Raw genomic sequence first — 20565 nt, 5'->3', positions numbered from 1 at the left:
AAGTAATTAGTTTCTTGCAAAAAAGGAGATACTAAATTTTAATATTTTACTGTGACATCTTGGTAAATTGTCTCAAGTTAAAATACCTTCCAATACAAATTATAATGTATACAGTATGAGTTTTTGTGAAAAATAAAACATAATAATTGTATGTACAAACGCTAGCATAAGTATGCATGTATTAAGATTGGCCTTAGAAAGGTTTCAGTCCTATATCATATAATCATAACGACATGCACCACATTAACTGAAGAATCTGTTATACAATAAATTAATAACCTTTGCTCTTCCATGTGTACATGATTACAGACAATAGAGTAAATACAATATATTATACCACCGATCGAATTTTAAGTATTGCGCCAAAATATAGCCCAGCAGTGGTATGTACAAGATTACCTAATCCAGCTTCACTTAAATGAGAAAAAAAAAATTTACGTTTAACCTAACAACGCAACATTACCGATTTTAAGTTATTTGCATGGAAATAATAACGATATAAGAAAAAATTGAAAAATCGTCATTTGCCGGTTCTTCCAAAGAAATACGCGCATGTGAATTGGATACAGTAACGATAAGACGTTATAAACTTTATGAGTTCAGGTTGACGTCGATAAATCGATTGTTCGACGAGATGTTTAAAAGCAACGAGCTGGAAATAAAACAGAGTTTGATCAACATCTTGGAATTATAACCTGTATAGTTTTTGTCTATATGTTGGCGTGGCCAAAAAAAGAAAATATACCTTAAACTTCGTGTTCGTTCAGCAATGAACTAGATAATAAACAACGAGTGGAAAATTAAAAAAAAAAAAAATCATGTCGGCCCACAGAGTAGCCGAAGAAACCGGTAATCAAGACGCCAACGGGTATAAAGGAAAAAAAAAATCCCTTCTCGGCGTATTTCTACATGTACAATGAAAAACGTCCTCCCCCACACCCACCAGTCCACCAGAGCTCACCGAGGATGATCTGACCTGTTGCCACCGCTGCACCTGCTGCAGCCTCAAACTCAGGGAGATCCTCGTAACGGATCCCCTGACCTGTTGCCACCGGTTCACCTACGCCCAAGTCTTCTGGCTGATCACCATAACCGGTCACCTCCTCATGGGCTACGCCATACTCTACCTGTACCTGGGCGATCCCATGCTCCCGGGCAACCAGCTCTTCGGGCTATTCGGCCTCATCGTATTCGCCTACTTCCTGGGCTGGAGCCTCGCCCACCTGCCTTACCTCCACCTACCGCCCGTCTTCGGCATGCTCCTCGCCGGCATCATCCTCCGCAACTGCGACTTGTAGGTATACACGAGTATATGCTTTGTTCGTTATAACATACATGTATAATATATACACATATGTCATAAGGTACGACATTCGCGAGGAGCTCGGCGGTACTCTGGCCTCGAAGATACGCAACTTCGCGACGACCTTCGTCATGCTGCGAGCCGGTCTTCAGCTAACCTCTACGGCCCTGCGCGAGCACCCTTTCTCCGTCCTCAATCTCGCCGTCGTCCCCTGCACCATGGAGATGCTGACCGTGGCTCTCTGTTGCTACGCGATCCTTGGCTACCCGGTCCTTTGGGCCTTCCTCGCTGGGTAAGGACTAGACCTTTATTTTTTCTATGGAGCACCTTTCTATTCTCGAGCTCGTTGTATTCGCTTCCTTTCGCAATATATACGGGACAAGAGTGCAATGCTATACTTCCCTTCAATTTTATATAAAAAAGTAAACTCCGAACTTTCCTTTTCGAAATAGTATACGCGCGGAGGATATGTGAACCAGTCGAATGTGTGTTTGTGCTTTTCAAAGCCTTTGGTGGTTAATTGCCTTTGCAGGAGCATAATCGCCTGCATATCCCCGGTGGTGACCATCAATTGCATCGTTGCCCTGGCCGAGCGTGGCTACGGCGAGGACAAGGAGATGGCGAGTCTACTCTTCACCGCGGCCTCGATCGACGACGTCCACATCGTCTCCGTCTACTCGATTTGCTTCGGTTTCATCTTCACAAACGGTGCAAACTAATATAGGCAAACGGTTTTTTTTTTTCCCCTTGACAGTGTATATAATGTGGTTCGTTTCGGGCAGGTAAAAAACAGGCGCAGTGGTGGGCTCATCTGCACGGAGGCATACGGGACTTGATCATCGGAAGCTTCGTCGGGGCCACCTTGGGCCTTTTCTTCGTTTTCTTCCCCCACAGATCGCAAGTTAGTTCCTTTCCGAGTTTCATTTTCAAAAGTGTAAACGCCATCGTTGCCGATTAGTTTGCAACTAAAGAGCTGAAACCTGCATTGAAAGTAAAATACGTTAACGTATCGATTACTTTACAGTTTTTTTGCATTCATTGGCTTGCTAAAAGTATACTCGGAGTGCCCTGTGTTTTTAATTTTTCGATTGGAAAATTTAATGAGCATTCATGGTGAATCCACACCTTTGTTTGACAACTCACTCGATGCAAGTGAATTATGCAAAACTTCCATTTAAAAAGATTTGAAGCATCAATTACTTTAAAATTAATCCAAGTATAGTTGCACCCCAGCGAAAACTAATCCGTTCATCCTCGTAGAAGTACTCGCTGTTGTATCGAGTGTGCGGTTTGGTACTGGGATCGCTCATGTGCACGTCGGCTACGACAAAGGTTTCGATAACGGGCGGTGGCTTTCTAGCCACCATCATCATGTCCCTGATAGCGACCACGGGCTGGCGTGTGCTTACCGTACCATTTGATGTAAGTGACCTGAAACTTTGAGGGTTTTTTTTTTTTTCCCCACCGACTCAGACAAAAATTAGCAGCTATTATTTTAACTAGATAAATTACAGCTGTATTTATACAGCTATACTAAGCTACTATAATGGCTATAATTGATAATAAAGTAGCTATAATCATGTGCAAGTAATAAATATCAAAAGTAGCTGTTTGCAGCTATAAATTTCGAGCGAATTTCAAACAACAAAATTCATTTAATGATCGGTTTTTTGTAAGGTATATCAGCCAAAGTAGACGCCATTCTCCGTGTGATAACACCAAAACTGGGGGGGTTTGAGTATTTTTTAACAATAAACAAACAAAAAACAGGTTTGCTGTTTCAATAAATGACTGATGTAGTCTTAAGACTATAATTTTTGACATTAATGAAGTGATTTTCGCGTGTTGCAGTGTTCTTCTTGTAAGTTCTACCAATAATGGACATCTAAATTAACTATAAAGTCTCTTTCAAGGAAATAAAGTAATATTTGTTTCGTGTGGTTTATTTTAATTTTGTTGTTTTCTAATTTCATGTTGAAAAAAATGAAGTACAATGAAATATCAACCTATTGTAGAGGAAAAAACACCGTTGGCGTAAGTAACGCAACCTTACCCAAGCGACTTGAACAGTATACTTGCGTATAATAAACTAAATGAGGATAATTTAATCAAAATACCTTAATAAACCTGTATTTAAATTATGGTAATGCTGTACTCTTTCTAAAGCAAAAAATAATCATGTTTATATTACGTCAAGTTTCTGTAAACTTTACGCGCCATTATGTGGGAAAATTTTTTGTCTCAAATTTATTTCACTTGCTAAAGTCAAACATCCTACAATACATTTTAAATACAACAAATCGCTAAATGTTAGATAATAATGTTGTTGACAAAAATAATAGCCAATTACCGACTCACTGACGAAAAAGTTTCAATTCCTTACAGTATAAAAAACATAAGGAGTCCAAAATATAAATAGGCTTGTAAATCAACAGCTTAAATGCTACTGACATTTGGAAATAAATGGACATTTTCTGAATATAGACCCCTGATTTTTAATAAAATTTTTTTTTCTCAATTTTTTGAAGACATTTTCATTACAAAAATAATCATTGAAGATACAAAAAATTAAATTATATCCTGTGGACCGAAAAACGCTTGTAATGGTCAAGACCTTCATTACGTCACAAATACATAAACACCTTTTTTTTAAACTGGAGAGAACACAAAAAGTATTGTTTTTTTTATTAATCTCATTTCATTTTCGGAATTTATTTCAATTGAAAAGTGATAATGAGTCTAAAATATGTATCAGGTGTAGATAACTTTTTTTGACAAGTTGGCGCTAAGTACGAAAATAAAGATCATACCGTTAAGCTGTTTAACCTTATATCATTATCTATATACATTACAAGATAGCTTATAAGTAAGAAACCAATTTTACTCGCAGTTTTACTAAAAATGACTCAAGAAATCTTCCAGTACTTAATGAGGGGATGATTTTAAACTTAACTGATATTGATGTTCATTTCAATTTATCATAAGAACGAAGACTAAAAAGTGCTGTGTAAGTAAATATATTAAGTTTTATTGTGTTTACTTTGATAAAACTTCAGTTATTCCTTAAATTATAGATCTGTGAAAGAAAGTTATCGAGATTATAAATATGCTGTAAGTGACGTATGTGTCAAAAGAGAAGATTACTTATGTACCCTAAAATCTCACATTTGTCTAGAATAAAACGTTCATAGTAAGAGCTATTCTATTCTAAATACGCATTTAATTTTCTTCATAAACTGTATTGCTGTACGTTTCACGGCCTCTAGAGTACACACACACAAACATACTGGTCTCATTGAAGTCTATACTCGCGTCGTTTTTCAAAAACTGCGACTGCTTCTCATTGCCAAAGTCAAGAACAAGGATTTCTTGAAACAAGGTCATGTCTTCGGCTTTTCCCTTGGTCGAATTTTCCAAGCTTCTTCTGCACCTCTTTCCATATGATTCTAAAGAATCATGGCCATACTCGCAAACTACCAATCAATCGATTGTTCCTTACTACCTTTTTTTACACTGGTTACAGTATACAAATGCTTCCATATTGATTTTAATTTTTTAGGAGAACTTAGTGTTGATTGTTTAAAGAAAATAATTTTTAGGAAACTTAGGATCTTCTGCGATTAGGTGTTTCTTTAAAACCATAATTAGGGTGGAATATACTTTTTCCATCGCACAATAACGTAAAATATCAAAGAAACGATTGGTAATGACTAACCTCGGACGTTTTAGTAAATGATTATTTTATTTTTTCATTTTATTTTTAAATAACTGAAACAGTAGTGCCCGTTTTCTGAAAACTCGAGCTTATTAAAGTTCAAAGATCGTCTCAATTTCGCCCTTGTCTCATCTTGAAAGTACCTCCCAGTGACACGAGGTAAAGGTCAGTAGAAAATCGGGGAAAACACGCGCGTGGTACTCAGAAAAAACGTACTTACTTACCCACCGTTAAATATGAGTGGTGTCAAGACAAAAAAAAATAGAAAAAAAAAGGTAGCAGCTTCGACTTTTTCAGTAGTGGCATAAAAAAGTGTCGAAAAAAAAAAGTATAGCGACGCCCTGATAAGGCTGCACGCTCACATTGTTATTCCGTTATCACACTCCTCCACTGCAGTGATAATAGACCGAGGTAAAGTAGGGGATAGAGACAGAAGCTTCTCCAAACTTTCTAAGCGGCCCAATACTAATGAGTGCATACATACCTACATTTATAATTTAAAGAAACTTGTGCTCAGTGCAACTAGCCAGTCAGTCAATCGTCTGTTCTATAGTGCGGTAGATGCCGGATAAGGTTTTATCAAAAGACTATAGTGAAGTGTGACTATCAGTATAAGACAATAGTATATCGACATAAGTGCAGCAACTAAATTACAGCAGAAGCTGTTTTACTGAAATTCAAGTAATAGTTACAACTTCAGGATACTGTAATCATGCCTTACGAAGTGAGTGGAGATTTGAACGTGGATATCTCCATCATTCAAAAGCTTCGGAGTAAGCCCGCATCCTGGCGACGAAACCAGCAGCAATGTCGTCCATTTAATTCTTATAATAAGAATGTGATGGATAGCAGGCGGCGGAAACATCAAGAAAGTCTCCAGGATCAGAAGGAGCTGAGATCATCGTGCCTAAATAAAACAGGTTTGGTCTCGAGCAGCGGAAATACTGCTCCTGTAGCTACTTCACTGCAGGCTGCGGCTTTTGTAGCTTTAGATTTTAGTCTTGCCAAACAGAAGCCAAAGTCCGAATCATCTGCGACCGTGCTATCTTCTTCCCGCTCATCCTCCTCGCTGCCACCTCAATCCAGAGACCAGCACAATCATACTATCCGTCCAACATCCATTCAAGCCCCAACCACAGTTTCCTCATCCTACGTTACTCCAAGGCAGCGAAAGCGCGTCCGATCAGATGATTCGGAAAATGATCAGGAGCACTCCATCGCCTCTCATCACAAGCGGGCTCGTTGTGACAGCCATGTGAAGCCAGTGCAAAGGAATCCTTTGCCGCTGAGCTCCGGCAGATCTAGTGCCTCACTGGTCAGCCAAGAGGAGCAGGAGCAAGAGGGTGCAAATGTCGAGGAATTACCCATAGATTTAAGGACACCATGGGTCGCTCTTGCCGATCTTGGTTTAATGTTACCATCGTTGGACCAAAAAAATCGCAACATCGTTTCCCAGCTGACACCACCACGCAGCTCCCCAAGCTACTTTTCCTCCTGCCGTCCAGAAGTACCTCAGCCGGACGATTGCTCCTCATCTCCAGCTAACTCGAGGTCAAGAAAGCACCGAATGCGCTCAACACCGTATTATAAACCACCAGTTAAAAAAAATCACATTGAAATTGTAAAGACTGTTCAAATTCCTGAGGTGGAACCCGAGCAAGAAACCGCACTCTCCCTGGTGAAGCCAAAAAGTGACTCGAGCCGTTAAGTGTCTAGTGTATATAATATAAGTATAGCAATTTGTAGGTTTAAAAAATTTATAACAATTTCTTTTCTTGTGCATGATATATATTTTTGGACATTTCACTTGAGATACAAAATATTTTATGTTATTAATATAGTGGAAAGAAGTGCACTATGAGTAGAGTCTTAGAAAAAATTGTGTATGCGAGAGAAAGAGAGAATGGGTTCTCGTAGAGTGGTAAACGCGAGATTAAAGTGACTATATACACAGCGAGTATGCGTGCATGGAAACAAGAAGAAGTGCCGCTAATTGTTTTCTTTTTTTCTCTCCCTGCCCGTAACTCAAGCCGTTAAGTGTATAGGACATATAACATAAGTATAGTGATGTATAATTTTAAGAAATATATTAACAATTTTTTCTTTTCTTCGTTATATATGATACTTTTTATACATCTTACTTGATATATGAAATATTTTATTTAATTAGTGTAGTAGGAAAAAGGGCCCTCGTTATATATATTTGTCTTTTGTATATTTAAGTAAAAAGAAATGAAAAAAAACTAATAAATAAAAAAATTGTTATGTATTGTAATGAAATGTGTATTTGAGTATATATATTTATTAATTAGTAAGTAAGTATTATTAAATTAAAAAAAAAAGACTAAAGCTAAAATTTTATTGATTACAAAAATCGTCCTTTTTCGACTTACAGAATCGATTTAATATATAGTATCAATTATTTGATTGTATTTATACATGTATATATTTTGTATATTCGTATTCGTGCACATCTGTATAAAATTGTACTACCTTAAAAAACTTACTGCATTTGAAATAAATATAAGAGATTGTTCTGAACACATAAAGCAAATTGTCGTTATTGCGTGCATTTTTTTTTCCTTTCTCAACTTCAATTTTCTGCAACCTAATAAATTCCTACCATTTTAAAATATCATGGTATCAATCTCAATGTATCAAGTAACTGTTTTTTAACGTATTTGAAATTTTCTGACAACCGAAGGCTGAGCCAATTTTCGAACATTGACGTTTTATCTATAGTTTTTTTAAAACGAGATATCACTTATCTTAAGAAATTAAAAATGAATTGCATACGACTACACGAATTGGAGCTTATCTCACCTACACGAGTATCCCAAGTTACCGTAAAAACAAAAAAATTAAAAATTCAAGATACTAAACCAATATTCATTAAAAGATGTGATAATAATTATCGATAAACCTGAACCAATGAGTTTTTTAATTTTTATGTACAATGTACTGCCGTATATTCACAACCCCCTTTACAGTAGACTGTCACTGCATATGAGCAAAATAACATACAGAATAACATTCATTATTGTTTCGTAGGGTCGCGATTGTCTTGCCGGGCAGAGTGTGAAGGTATTTATTTACCAATGTTTTAATTACGATTTGATGTATAAATTGATTTTGTACAAAATATACATACTCACAGTAAAAATTTTTACATAAAACCTTTTTATTTGCATAACTTGCGTTTATTTCTCTTTGTTGCATAACTTGGATTGCCCGATAACATGGGTGACACTTTCTGAATCCTTGCCTTAACAATCTCCTACAAGTAGCTGTAGCGTAATACAAACACCTCTACAGTTTATATACAAGTGTCACACAAAATTTATGACATATGTTGCACCAAAAAAAGGAAATTTTTACCGTTTTTATATTTTGATTTCAGAACTTTTCGAGGCTACAGATTCATTAGAAATACTATTCATTGCCAGTGTATAAAGGCTTTAGAAATTCTTTACAAAATATTAACTCAACGCATCAAACTTACCTTAACTTTCCATTTTGTTAAAAGGTATTTATTTTTATGGAGTAGAAATATTCTGGGCCAAGTACACCGAGATCAAATTAGACCCGTCTTTAAATATATTAAGATCAGACGGTATATGCAGCCAAAAATGAGAAGTAACTACAGTGTGTGTGTGTGTGTGGGTGGGTGGGTGCGCGTGTGTGTGGCTTTAGATCCACCAGTATATTAGCTTACAATACTTATATTTTAGTAACAGTCCTTAAAACTGATATAGGGGCAAAGAGACTTCTTTAAGTTTGTATACATGAATACAAAAAAAATTTTTTCAAATAACTAAATTAATAAATTACTCTATGCTGTAAACAAATGTGACAAAAATATTCTTTATAAAGTTAGTGATTATTATTTTCACGATATAGTACCGTGCCTATGAAATTTTTTGTATGTACATTCTTTAATCAGTAAACAAATTAATATTATCAAACATAAAGAAAAGAAAGAAAATAAAATTTAAAATTTTATCAATTATGAAAATTGTCCTTTTTTCTACTTTTAGAATTGGAAACATGTATTAAACAGATTATTTTATTGTATTTGTACGTGTGCATACACTATTAGAAAGATGTATATTCAATTTAATCTAATAAAGGTTAAACAACTTAACCGTACGGTCTTTATTTTCGCACATAGCGCCAACTTGTCAAAAAAAGTTATATACTCCTAACACATATTTTAGACTCATGATCACTTTTCAATTGAAATAAATTCCGAAAATAAAATGAATTTAATGAAAAAACCATACTTTTTGTGTCCTCTCCAGCTTAAGAAAATCATGTTTATGTATTTGTGACGTAATGAAGGTCTTGACCATTACAAGCGTTTTTCGGTCCACAGGATATAATTTAATTTTTTGTATCTTCAATGATTAATTTTGTAATGAAAATGTCTTTAAAAAATTGAGAAAAATAATTATAAAAAAGTCAGGAGTCTAGGTTCAGAAAATAATTAATTTAAAATTCATGAGAAATGCTAATTTATTCACCCGCAGGTGAAGCCCTTGCGCAAAGCTGTGCACGTAATGTGGCACTTCATGCAGCCTGTTCTCGTTGGCATTATCGGGGCCGATATCGATCTGCGCAACTGGTCTCTGTCCAGGTTTTGCCTTCACAGCCTCTGCATTATCCTGGGAGTGGTGGTAACTTTTTTTTAGTTTACAACCTTCGTAAGCATCAACTAAATGTATGGTTAATTACCTATAGCATAATTTACACCAAAAAAAAAAATTTTTTTTAATCCAAATAATACGCACAAAAAATATTTAATCGAATAAAATGAATATTCAGTTAAATCTATTACACATCACGTTACCAAGCAGATTTTAATTAATATTATTTTATTTGAATAAATATTCATTATATTTGATGAATAATTTTGTTATTGTATAATTTAAATAAACGTTTATTGGGATTGACGAAACTTTTTTAAAGTGTAATTGACCTACTGACTTTAAGCATTAGCTCTTAAATTATTCCAACAAATAGAAATGACACTTTTAGGGGTGACGTAATTTTTCTTCAAATCAAATGTTTTCTGTGCAGGTTCGTATGGTTTTTGCCTATTTTGCTACTCATCACACGCGTTTTAAAGTAAAAGAGCGTATTTTTATCGCACTATCATGGCTTTCAAAGGGTACTCTTCAGGTATGTAATTACGTGATATTTACTAATATTTTTAAATTTGGTTATTTACCATAATTAATTTACTATAAAAAAAAGTTTAATTAAATTTAAATTTATTTTCAACTTTTAAAAATTGCTGTTATTTTATTAATACTATAGGTCTTGTGAAATCAAAGGTGATTCGCCAGTCATTGAAACAAATACTACTTTAAAAATATAATTTTTACAATACATAACTTATTAAACCGAATCATTCGGTCGATACATATTTCTCGTGTACCGTAAAATATGTGTAGCAGAGCAATGATTAATTTTATTTATACTTGTTAATCATGCATCGTAAAAAAAGCGTTTTTTTCCTCAGGCAGCTTTAGCGCCAATGGTGTTCGATCAGGCAAAAACTTCAGGTAACCCAGAAGATCTTGATTTAGCCCTGGACATGGTTCGTATGGCAATCGTTTCAATTATATTTTTAGCACCATTGGGTGCAATAATTATGATGGTGACTGGACCACTACTGCTTAATAAGAGTTCAATGGAGGAATATCGTAAACATCGGGAGCAAAGCGTCATCCGCATCATGAGTCTACAACCGATTCGAAGACGACATAATACAACTCGATAAAAAATTCCATATGTAGTTGTGACTTACATAAATACGATTATTTTTATCCAATTTAAAAGTTTTTACGGTTTTTTTTAAGATCTACATAATAAGATTAAAAGATTGTTTAAGAAGTAAGAAAAAAGGTGAAGAGAAAAGTATAAAGGAGTTTAATTCTATTTTCGATTTATTCGGTTTATTTCTCTCGCACAATATCACATGTAAAAGACTAAAATCTTGATTAAAAAAAATTTTTTTAACTACTTGTAAAGTATTTACTAATATTTATTTTACATACAGTGCCACGGAACTCCACGGAAATCAAAGTCTAACTCTTTGCTAGATACGCTTATTATAGATGAAAATTGTACTTTCAAAATTGAGATTAAAAATATTTTCTGTATAAACAAGTTTTATTTTAAAATAACGAGATAATTCGAATGTTGAAACCAAGTGAGAACAATATATCGATACAAAAAAAATCGAACGTGTTCCAAAACTTTTTTTTTAACTGGCCATACATCACAATTAAATGATACAAACAAGCTTGATAAACTTTATAAACCTCTTAAGCTTTTTTATTTTTAAATAGTTGAATTTCAACTCTAGAGAATGTATTTAGTACTTGAACAAACTTAGTGTGCAAAAAATGAAATAATAATTTTATAAAATATTTGCCGTATAGAAATTTATGTACAAAACTTTTTAAATTTTAGTATAAACAATTTAACCTAGATTTTTTTTTAATTTTCACTGCAACTTAAGTATTGAACCAATATTTTTCTTATTAGAATTTCGACAAATAATTTGTTTATTTCAATGTGTAACAATAAGAGCTATTTTATTTTTAGAACCTTTTCAAGTTAATAATTTTCCGGTTCAACATATTCCATAATCTATACTATACGTAGTTTTATATTTTTGCATCTATATTGTTCCCCTAAAACATGTAACCCTTTATGTTACAATCAACCTTTTAGCGCTTTAATTTTGTTAAAAATTTGTTTGTTTTACAGTACCTAATTTTTCCAAACAACAATTTTACTTTCACTTTTACGTTATCCAATATAATTTAGATTTTTAAGAATAACGGTGTATTCAAATTTAGGCAAAGCACATTTAATAATAATTTTTTATTCAAAAGAGAATGTGAAGTAGCTGTGAAACGCTCGTCAGCGCAAACGAACTCACTCATTACTACACATTCATTTTGAAATGAAAATACGTTGTCCTCTTTAATTTGAAAAGCTACTGTAAATTAATAAAAAAAAATATTGAAAAACATTATGAGTACGAATTCATAATCAATAAATCCTTTGTCAAACTCATAGTTACCACGACAAACTTGAAATTCATAAGATTTTATCCCGATAAAATTTACGCATCATTACTACTACTCTATCAATTTAAACTCTTTTACATCGACTTTCCGACGAGTAAATACACTTACCTCGGACGGCTCCTCTCCATAAAAACGTCCTTCAGCGTTATCTCAGTCGTGAGATAATAACTATTGGCAAACTGGAAAACTAGGCCGCTCCTGCCGCTGCATCTTACCCGCGTACGTTTTGTGCATCAGCTGCCTCGTTCTCAAATCAAAATGAAAGACAGCTACAAGTTAAAAGGGTAGACATTCGAGAGATAAAGTAAATTTTTTCGTTATGTCACCAAAAAAACAAAAAATCTTCTCGATTTATCTCTTGTCAATCAAACGAAAAAGAAATTAGTTAACAGAGCCCAAGAAAATGTTCTGCCCAATTGTAAAATAGTCCCTCTAACGATTCTTTTAAAGCCCTAATTCAACCATTTCGTTCGATAAACATTGTGTTTATTTCATTAGTAAATAAAAAAAATAAAAAATCTAAAAAGGCTTACTTTGCGTATACGCGTACGACGATTTTCTTCCATACGAATCCACAGGATAAACGACACAGGGAGCGAAGGATGTACACTGAGAGACTCTCTTATTTCTTGACAAGCGTATAACATGCGGTCTGATCGAAATAGCCTTTTTCAATCGTGAAATCCGATCGGAGCCACAGCGTTTCTTTCCTTCTTTTCGTATTTTCCCCTCCACTCCTTTTTATTCCAAAGGACCTTTTTGACGAGCTCTACTGTACATGTATATGTTAACTGCACATCGTTTTTCTATAACTCGCGATACGCTAGATTTATCAATTTATCTGGGGGATCGGGTACAACATGTAATATGCCTTTCCTTTGACAGAGAAGAGACGCTTCGTGCTATATATATTATAACGTGGGTTCTTTTATTAAACTGCATGTTCAGTATGGATAAATGCAGAGTCAGGATAACTCCAACGAACATTTATTGAAATTGACGATGCTCAAGTAAGGTAAAACGCCCAATACTTGGACAGATTTTTCGAAACTAATTTTAACGCTCATATTCCGAAGTTAATGTGCAATACTTCCATATTTTTTAAATAATTACTTGTAATTAGGATGCCTTAGGATTATATAACACACAAAAAATGTTTTAAAATAGCTCTTAAATAATAGTTATCGTACATTTTAAAACATGTCAACTTATCGGAGTAGTTGGACAATCATTCTCGACTGTCGTAGTAGTTGGACAACCTTGAAAACCAAAAGTTGGACAATGCTGCAGTACTTGGACAAGTTGGAAAGCAGTACTTGGACAATACTAACTTAAACGATTTTACAGTTGTATAAATTACGATAAGGCACAAGTACTTATTAAAACTAAAGTATGTATTTAGATAAATACCTTATAACGAAAAAATGTTAACGAAGGGGATAAATAATAACAAATTTATTACGTAAAATTCGTAAGTAAAATTATTAATCTTTTTTCCAAAAATAATTTATTAAATGCAAGATAAATCCCTCAGGGTGCATTTTGATTTTCAACATTTTCAATTGTGAGGAATCGCACTTCTCCTTCTTGATTTGAATTTTCTTTAGAAGGAACTGCATCTCTTCAATAGCAAACGAATTATCCAACTCAATTAAGCTCTCACCTCGGTACTCAGTTTTTTCAATTATTCTATCAGTGAGATAGTGTAAAACCAATTTTACTGTTTTTTTTTTAATTTTGTTATTTAAGATTTATTTTTAATAAGACTATAATTTTTCTTACTTTTCTTTTTTGTTTTTGTTGTATGACCTCCACTTTTGTTCTTTTTCATTATTTTATATTTTTTTAAAAACATTTTTCCTCTTTTCAGAACCCATACTTCATCTGTATTTACAGTGAATTGGAGGTTAACTTTTAAAAATGTTGAAAAAACAATTTTCTTAAAGCGGTGCACCCCTTAACAACAAAACTGATTAGTAAAGTGTTTTTTTTCTACAAAGTACTTCACTTTTTATACACTTTTGTTTAAAAAATTCGCATAAAAGATTAACTACGTTAAAAGGTAAACAACTTTGATTGTATGTCCATGTACTGGCTACGACGTTTTTGTGCCTATGACCTGAAGTTGGACAAGAGCTCCACGTCTGTCCAACTACTACGAAATCGTGAGGTGTACTTGGACAGCTAATTTTACATTATAAAAATTTTTTTTGTCCACGATTACATTAGAAATATTGTTAATTAATGTAAAAGTTGTAAAATAATACCATACAGCATTTATACAAATGCATTGGATTAATTTTAACGAGCATTACCTATTATCAAAATCATAGAAAACGGAGAAAAATTATCGCAGTCTTATGGCGCCTACGGTGAAATTTAGAATCATTCGCATGTATTAAATGTTGCTGAAATTTTTTTAAAAATTCAAGTATATCATCAATAATAATCATAGCAATATTAATCTATTACGTTTTTTAAAATATCTCTTTTTTATTTGCTACAATGACTGATTTTCCACTGTCCAAGTATCGGTCTGAATTTCAGTTTTGTCCAAGTATTGGGCGTTTTACCTTAAACCTCCAAAACTTCAGTAAATGAAGATTTCTGATGATAAAAAAATTGGGACCTTCAAATATACATACATCCATAGCCATAAAAAAGGGGAGGTTTATACGTTCACGCTGCGGCAGAGCAGATGCTGTAACGGCAAGCAAATGGTCGCGCTTTATCCTTCGTGGGCAGCGTAACGACCGCAGACTTTGCACGTGTCGCGTCGTTGTTGTCTCAACTTGCATCATGCACAAGATACTTACTTGCCGTGAAAAATGGCAAAGGTTTTTCTATAAGCCTACACTGTATTTGGTGTATAAAATACTATACGTGGCTGGAGATGACTCGATAGGACGACCAACGAGCGATGCGGGCTTTCTTTACGATTTCTGGGGTACTCGAGGTACAGCTCTACGTTATAAATACAAAATTGCCCTCCACTGGAATTTAGATGATGCACGTGCAGTATACGGTGTTTTGTTATTCGAACGAAGTTTATTACATCCAAATAAATAGTATGCTTTAATACTGTTAAAGTTGTTGATGAAAAGTGTACAATAATTTTTTTATTCAACTGTGTCTACGAACTGAAACTTGTTGCAATCTGACTTTGAAATGTAAAAAATGCTTCGAGCGTTATTACTCGAATTCAAAACTTTAATATCAAACGTATACTCTTCTAAAGTACGTTGTACATAGAAAGTGGTATTTTTTTTAACCCTTAAATTTGGGAATTTGAATGATGTTACAAATAATAACGTACATCACAAAAATAGTGTACATTTTTTCTCTCGTTTCCTGACAACTTTTTTCATTAGCAAGCATCTCTACAAACTATAATTTCTCATCGCTAGAGGGAAAAATAAATTTTTTACTATTTTCATTAGTTTTTGTTATCCCATGAAAAAAAAAGCCCTGCAATTTTTATAAAGTTAATTTATGTACCCAAACTGATTCGCCATAAATCTTAAGAGCGTATTTAAAAATTGCATAACTTACTGCAATATTATTATTGGTATGTAATTAAATGAAAAGCAATGAATGAAACAAAAAAACGTACAATTGAAATGAGTAACTTCAGTGACCTATAAATTTCCAAGTGACAATTAATAAAAATCAGACTTTCAACTCATGCAAAGAATAACCCACCAAAAGCAATCGAGATTCCCTAAAAAAGTATAATTTCGAGAGTCATTCAAGTACAAGATCTACATTCGACGCGTCAACAAAGGCAAAAAACCTCGCGTGCCATTGGCATGCGAGCACGTAAGTGTATACGTTTTCTTGCTATCGCAGCATAAAAAAAAGGGGGGGGGGAAAGAAGCACACGAGATAAACATCGGTTCAAGATCGAGAGCACAACGAAACCTCCCCCAGTGCTCGTGTTAATACTCCGCCCTCCTTCGTGCACGCGCATCCCTTGGACCACAAGTTGTCGTCGACGTGTCATTTGCAGGAAAGTGACAGCCACCCATCCGTGCCCGAAAAAAAAAAAAAAAAAAAAATCAAGCTGACATCGAGGAAAAAAGCGAAAAAGGAAGGGCTGGAGGGCTGCCGACAACAGATCGCGTCGATATGATTCGTGTACGCACACGACGCCAGGGACTCCCAGAAGGGTCGATCACTTTTTTTCTTTTTTTTTTTTCGCAATCGTCCTCCACGGCTACGATTATCCCGTGCTCCACCCCCCAGCCGAAGCGCGTGCGTTATTAGGAGCGAAGACAAAAAAAAAGTGTACGATAACGGCGGTGGTGGAGAGCAGAGAGACGGGGGACGGGTGAATGAGGGAAAAAAAAAAAAAAAAATAGGGGAGATCGCGGCTGTGCGGGGTTATATATACAGCTTGCGTTGCAGTGCGTTTCGCGCGAGGGCTACACGTTGCAGGCCTTGATTGGCCCTTGTTGTTGGGGGAGGTTGCGTGGATGCACGCGATGAGAGGGGTCGATGAGGGGTTTCCTTTCTTTTCGATCCTTTCTTCTCCCCCCCCCGCCCCTTCGCCTTTTTACCCGTCGTGGAAGCCTTGATGAGCTGTAATTTGCTTCTCGTATTCCGTTATTCGGTTGTACTTTCTTTCTTTAGTTTTCAACTCGTACGGGCTGAAGTTCGAGCGAATTAACGTTTTTTTTTTTTTTGTTTTGTTTTTTTTTTTTTTTACTTTGCTCCTCCTTGGAGATAGGCGTTTCATCTGGAGATATTGATGGAAACGCTCATAATGTGAAACGTCTGGAAAAGTATTTTTCAAGACTAAATTGTGTGCTTTACAAAAATTTCCCTGAGTTTGTCTGATTACGTGCGCAAGGATCGATTCGTCGGTTTATGGGTGGCAAATGACGGGGAAGTAATTCTTACCGCAATTGGAACTAAATCTTTTGTAGATAATCCTGTGTTTATTTCCAACGCATAACATGAGACTGTTTTTGATAGCAATGTGAACTTATTTTTGTCACTTTAATACAAAAAAAAAAACCCTCGAATCCCATAAAATAGTGCTTTGATGCATCCTGATCTCCGGTGCATTAATTACTTTCTCCGATTCGTTTATCTTCTCTCAGTTATGTGTATAAAAACGTTATTGTTACTCGTTTGCATAAGTTGTGACGCATTTCGGGCGATCGTAAAAGTTGAGCATCATTTGGCACACGTGCAACTTGAATGGCTGACCGAATACGTCATCGGGACATACGTTAAGGGTTCAGCCCTGGAATTCAAGCTTACGAAATGTGATTTGGATAAACCCAATGCAATAGACCATACTATGTTCAGGTTTACCAAGATGGTTTTTTACCTGTCTTAACTCGAAAGAACAGCCAAAAGGATACTGAAAAGTGAGTTATACAAAGATATCTACCAAATTGTCACCCAAACACCCCATGGATGTATTTCAAAAAGACTATATCGAGCATAAGTATCTCGATCTCCAAATCATATGGCTTGCGGTCTAACCTCACCTTCCGCCATAAAAAACCACGGGAATCCCCTCTTTCTCTCTTTCTCTCTGTCCATGCATCTATGCTAGGTCCAATTCAGTTGCGGAAACGTATAGGAGCAAAATCCCCACAAGTCAAAGGAAAGGAGGGATACAGTATAGAAGCGACTTGCTCTCTGCCACTTTGTACCTGTACGTACTCTCGTTTACTGTAGGTACGTGCATATACATTTCCCACTCTCGAAGTCAGCTCGAGGGAGAGGGAAAGGTGTACGAACATGTATACCACCGATAGGCAATACTCGGCACAAGGGGGTCGAACTTTCCCGGCGCGGACGAATTTCAATTTCCGGAAATGAGATGCGACCGCGTAAGCCCTCCCACGCAAATTCGTTGTTGCCCCCCACAGCCCCCCTTCTTCTTCAAACATTGAGTGCAGTGCAGAGAAAATGGGGAATCCCGTGGTCTGGAACTATGTGTATATACCTTGCATCGACACGAGTGAATAAACGTTAAATTAAATGTCCATTATATTGGTCGTTTTCGTTAACATGCTCGCAATGTGCTGGAACTACGGTGAAGCACTCAGTTACTGAATACCACAAACGTTGAACTCCAAGACGATATCTTTCAATGGCAAATGGGTTTTTACGGATTCAACGGGTATATTTGGTTCGTTCATACTCTCTCAAGTTTACTTTTGCCTTTCTTTTCTCACACGCTGGCATTAAATTGTTAAAACTGGACTGAACTTTTTTTTTTTTCACATGCAACTTCAAGCCCAATTTTAAAGACAAGGTAATACACAAAATAAGATGATTTAGCGGAAGAGTAAAATGAAAATTAATACGACGGAAAACAGTAGTAATAGTATATGGAGAAGCACGTAGACGATTGATGTCGGATAATCGTCTGTATATGGTGGGTAAGAAAAAAAGGTAAGGATATTAATTGCGAAATAAAATGACGGAGTGTATATTTATATTGCTTGAAATGAGCAAACACGGCGTTGCCTTCCTCTATAAAAATCGAGAGAAAGTGTTCGGGAATGGAGCTGGATGTAGAACTAACAAAGGGAGGGAAATGAGAAGGAAGGTCTCTCTTGCGCTTTCACAGAGTATACGCGGCAGTGGTTCAGGTCGATATTTTGGCCGGCTGCCAGCCAGACGCCGGCGTCGTGTGGCTCTGCAGATATACGCACCACGCACCCTGTATACACCTACCTGCGGTACCACCACACTCCTACCGACCAGCGCTCCCAAAAGTGGCTACCGAACTTGGGGGGAAATTCAAATTGGCTATATGGAGCAAGACGCAAAACCTCAGATAACTCGACAACATTCCATACACCATAACTTGATCAATTAATCCTAAGCTATTTAACCCAATAACCCAACGCGCCCATACGCAGTATCACGAGCATTAATAATTAATAAAATAAATTAAACAATAACGCAAGCGCCAATCCCCGCACAACCCGGGGCGCTTACTGGTCACTTTAATTATTAAGAAAATTAATAAAGTAGAGCAAGCGCCAATCCCCACACAACCCGGGGCGCTTACTGGTCACTTTAATTATTAAGAAAATTAATAAAGTAGAGCAAGCGCCAATCCCCACACAACCCGGGGCGCTTACTGGTCACTTTAATTATTAAGAAAATTAATAAAGTAGAGCAAGCGCCAATCCCCACACAACCCGGGGCGCTTACTGGTCACTTTAATTATTAAGAAAATTAATAAAGTAGAGCAAGCGCCAATCCCCACACAACCCGGGGCGCTTTCTGATCACTTTGTTAATGAATATATCAAATAAAATAACACAAGTGCCAATCCCCACACCACCCGGGACGCCTACTGGTCGCTTTAATTATTAATAAAATAACACAAGCGCCAATCCCCACACAACCCGGGGCGCTTACTGGTCACTTTAATTATTAAGAAAATTAATAAAGTAGAGCAAGCGCCAATCCCCACACAACCCGGGGCGCTTACTGGTCACTTTGTTAATGAATATATCAAATAAAATAACACAAGCGCCAATCCCCACACAACCTGAGGCGCTTACTAGTCACTTTAATTATTAACAAAATTATCAAAGTAGAGTAAGCGCCAATCCCCATAAAACCTGGGGCGCTTACTGGTCACTTTAATTATTGACAAAATTAATAAAGTAGAGCAATCGCCAATCCCCACACAACCCGGGGCGCTTACTGGTCACTTTGTTAATGAATATATCAAATAAAATAACACAAGCGCCAATCCCCATAAAACCTGGGGCGCTTACTGGTCACTTTAATTATTGACAAAATTAATTAAGTAGAACAAGCGCCAATCCCCACACAACCTGAAGCGCTTACTAGTCACTTTAATTATTAACAAAATTATCAAAGTAGAGTAAGCGCCAATCCCCATAAAACCTGGGGCGCTTTCTGGTCGCTTTAATTATTAATAAAATAAGTAAAAAAATAACACAAAAGCCAATCCCCACACCACCCGGGACGCCTACTGGTCGCTTTAATTATTAATAAAATAACACAAGCGCCAATCCCCACACAACCTGAGGCGCTTACTAGTCACTTTAATTATTAACAAAATTAATAAAGTAGAGCAATCGCCAATCCCCACATAACCCAGGGCGCTTTCTGGTCGCTTTAATTATTAACAAAGTTGATAAAGTAGAGCAATCGCCAATCCCCACACAACCAGTAAGCGCCCCGGGTTGTGTGGGGATTGGCGCTTATGTTATTTTATTAATTATATCATTTAACAAAGTGACCAGAAAGTGCCCCGGGTTGTGTGGGGATTTGTACTTGTGCTATTTTATTAATAATTAAAGTGACCAGTAGGCGTCCCGGGTTGTGTGGGGATTAGCACTTATGATATTTTATTTGATACATTCATTAACAAAGTGATCAGAAAGCGCCCCGGGTTGTGTGAGGATTGGCGCTATTGTTATTTTACT

General features: G+C 35.9%; 1 protein-coding gene across 1 annotated transcript; it reads left to right on the top strand.

Annotated features, from left to right (window-relative positions):
• Nucleotides 1–818: 818 nt before the first annotated feature.
• Nucleotides 819–10803, top strand: LOC106637682 (sodium/hydrogen exchanger 9B1-like). The gene is made up of 9 exons (XM_014350557.2): nucleotides 819–868; nucleotides 947–1294; nucleotides 1365–1595; nucleotides 1836–2011; nucleotides 2086–2204; nucleotides 2564–2725; nucleotides 9548–9694; nucleotides 10098–10199; nucleotides 10543–10803. The coding sequence occupies exons 1-9, from the start codon at nucleotides 819–821 to the stop codon at nucleotides 10801–10803; spliced, it is 1596 nt and encodes a 531-aa protein (XP_014206043.2).
• Nucleotides 10804–20565: the final 9762 nt, after the last annotated feature.

The sequence above is a fragment of the Copidosoma floridanum genome, unplaced genomic scaffold (assembly GCF_036245765.1).
Source record: "Copidosoma floridanum isolate Cflo_tuat_1 unplaced genomic scaffold, Cflo_Japanese_pri ptg000040l, whole genome shotgun sequence".
Taxonomy (NCBI): domain Eukaryota; kingdom Metazoa; phylum Arthropoda; class Insecta; order Hymenoptera; family Encyrtidae; genus Copidosoma; species Copidosoma floridanum.
The sequence above is the reverse complement of the archived record's forward strand: the minus strand, read 5'-3'. Positions and strand labels throughout refer to the sequence as shown.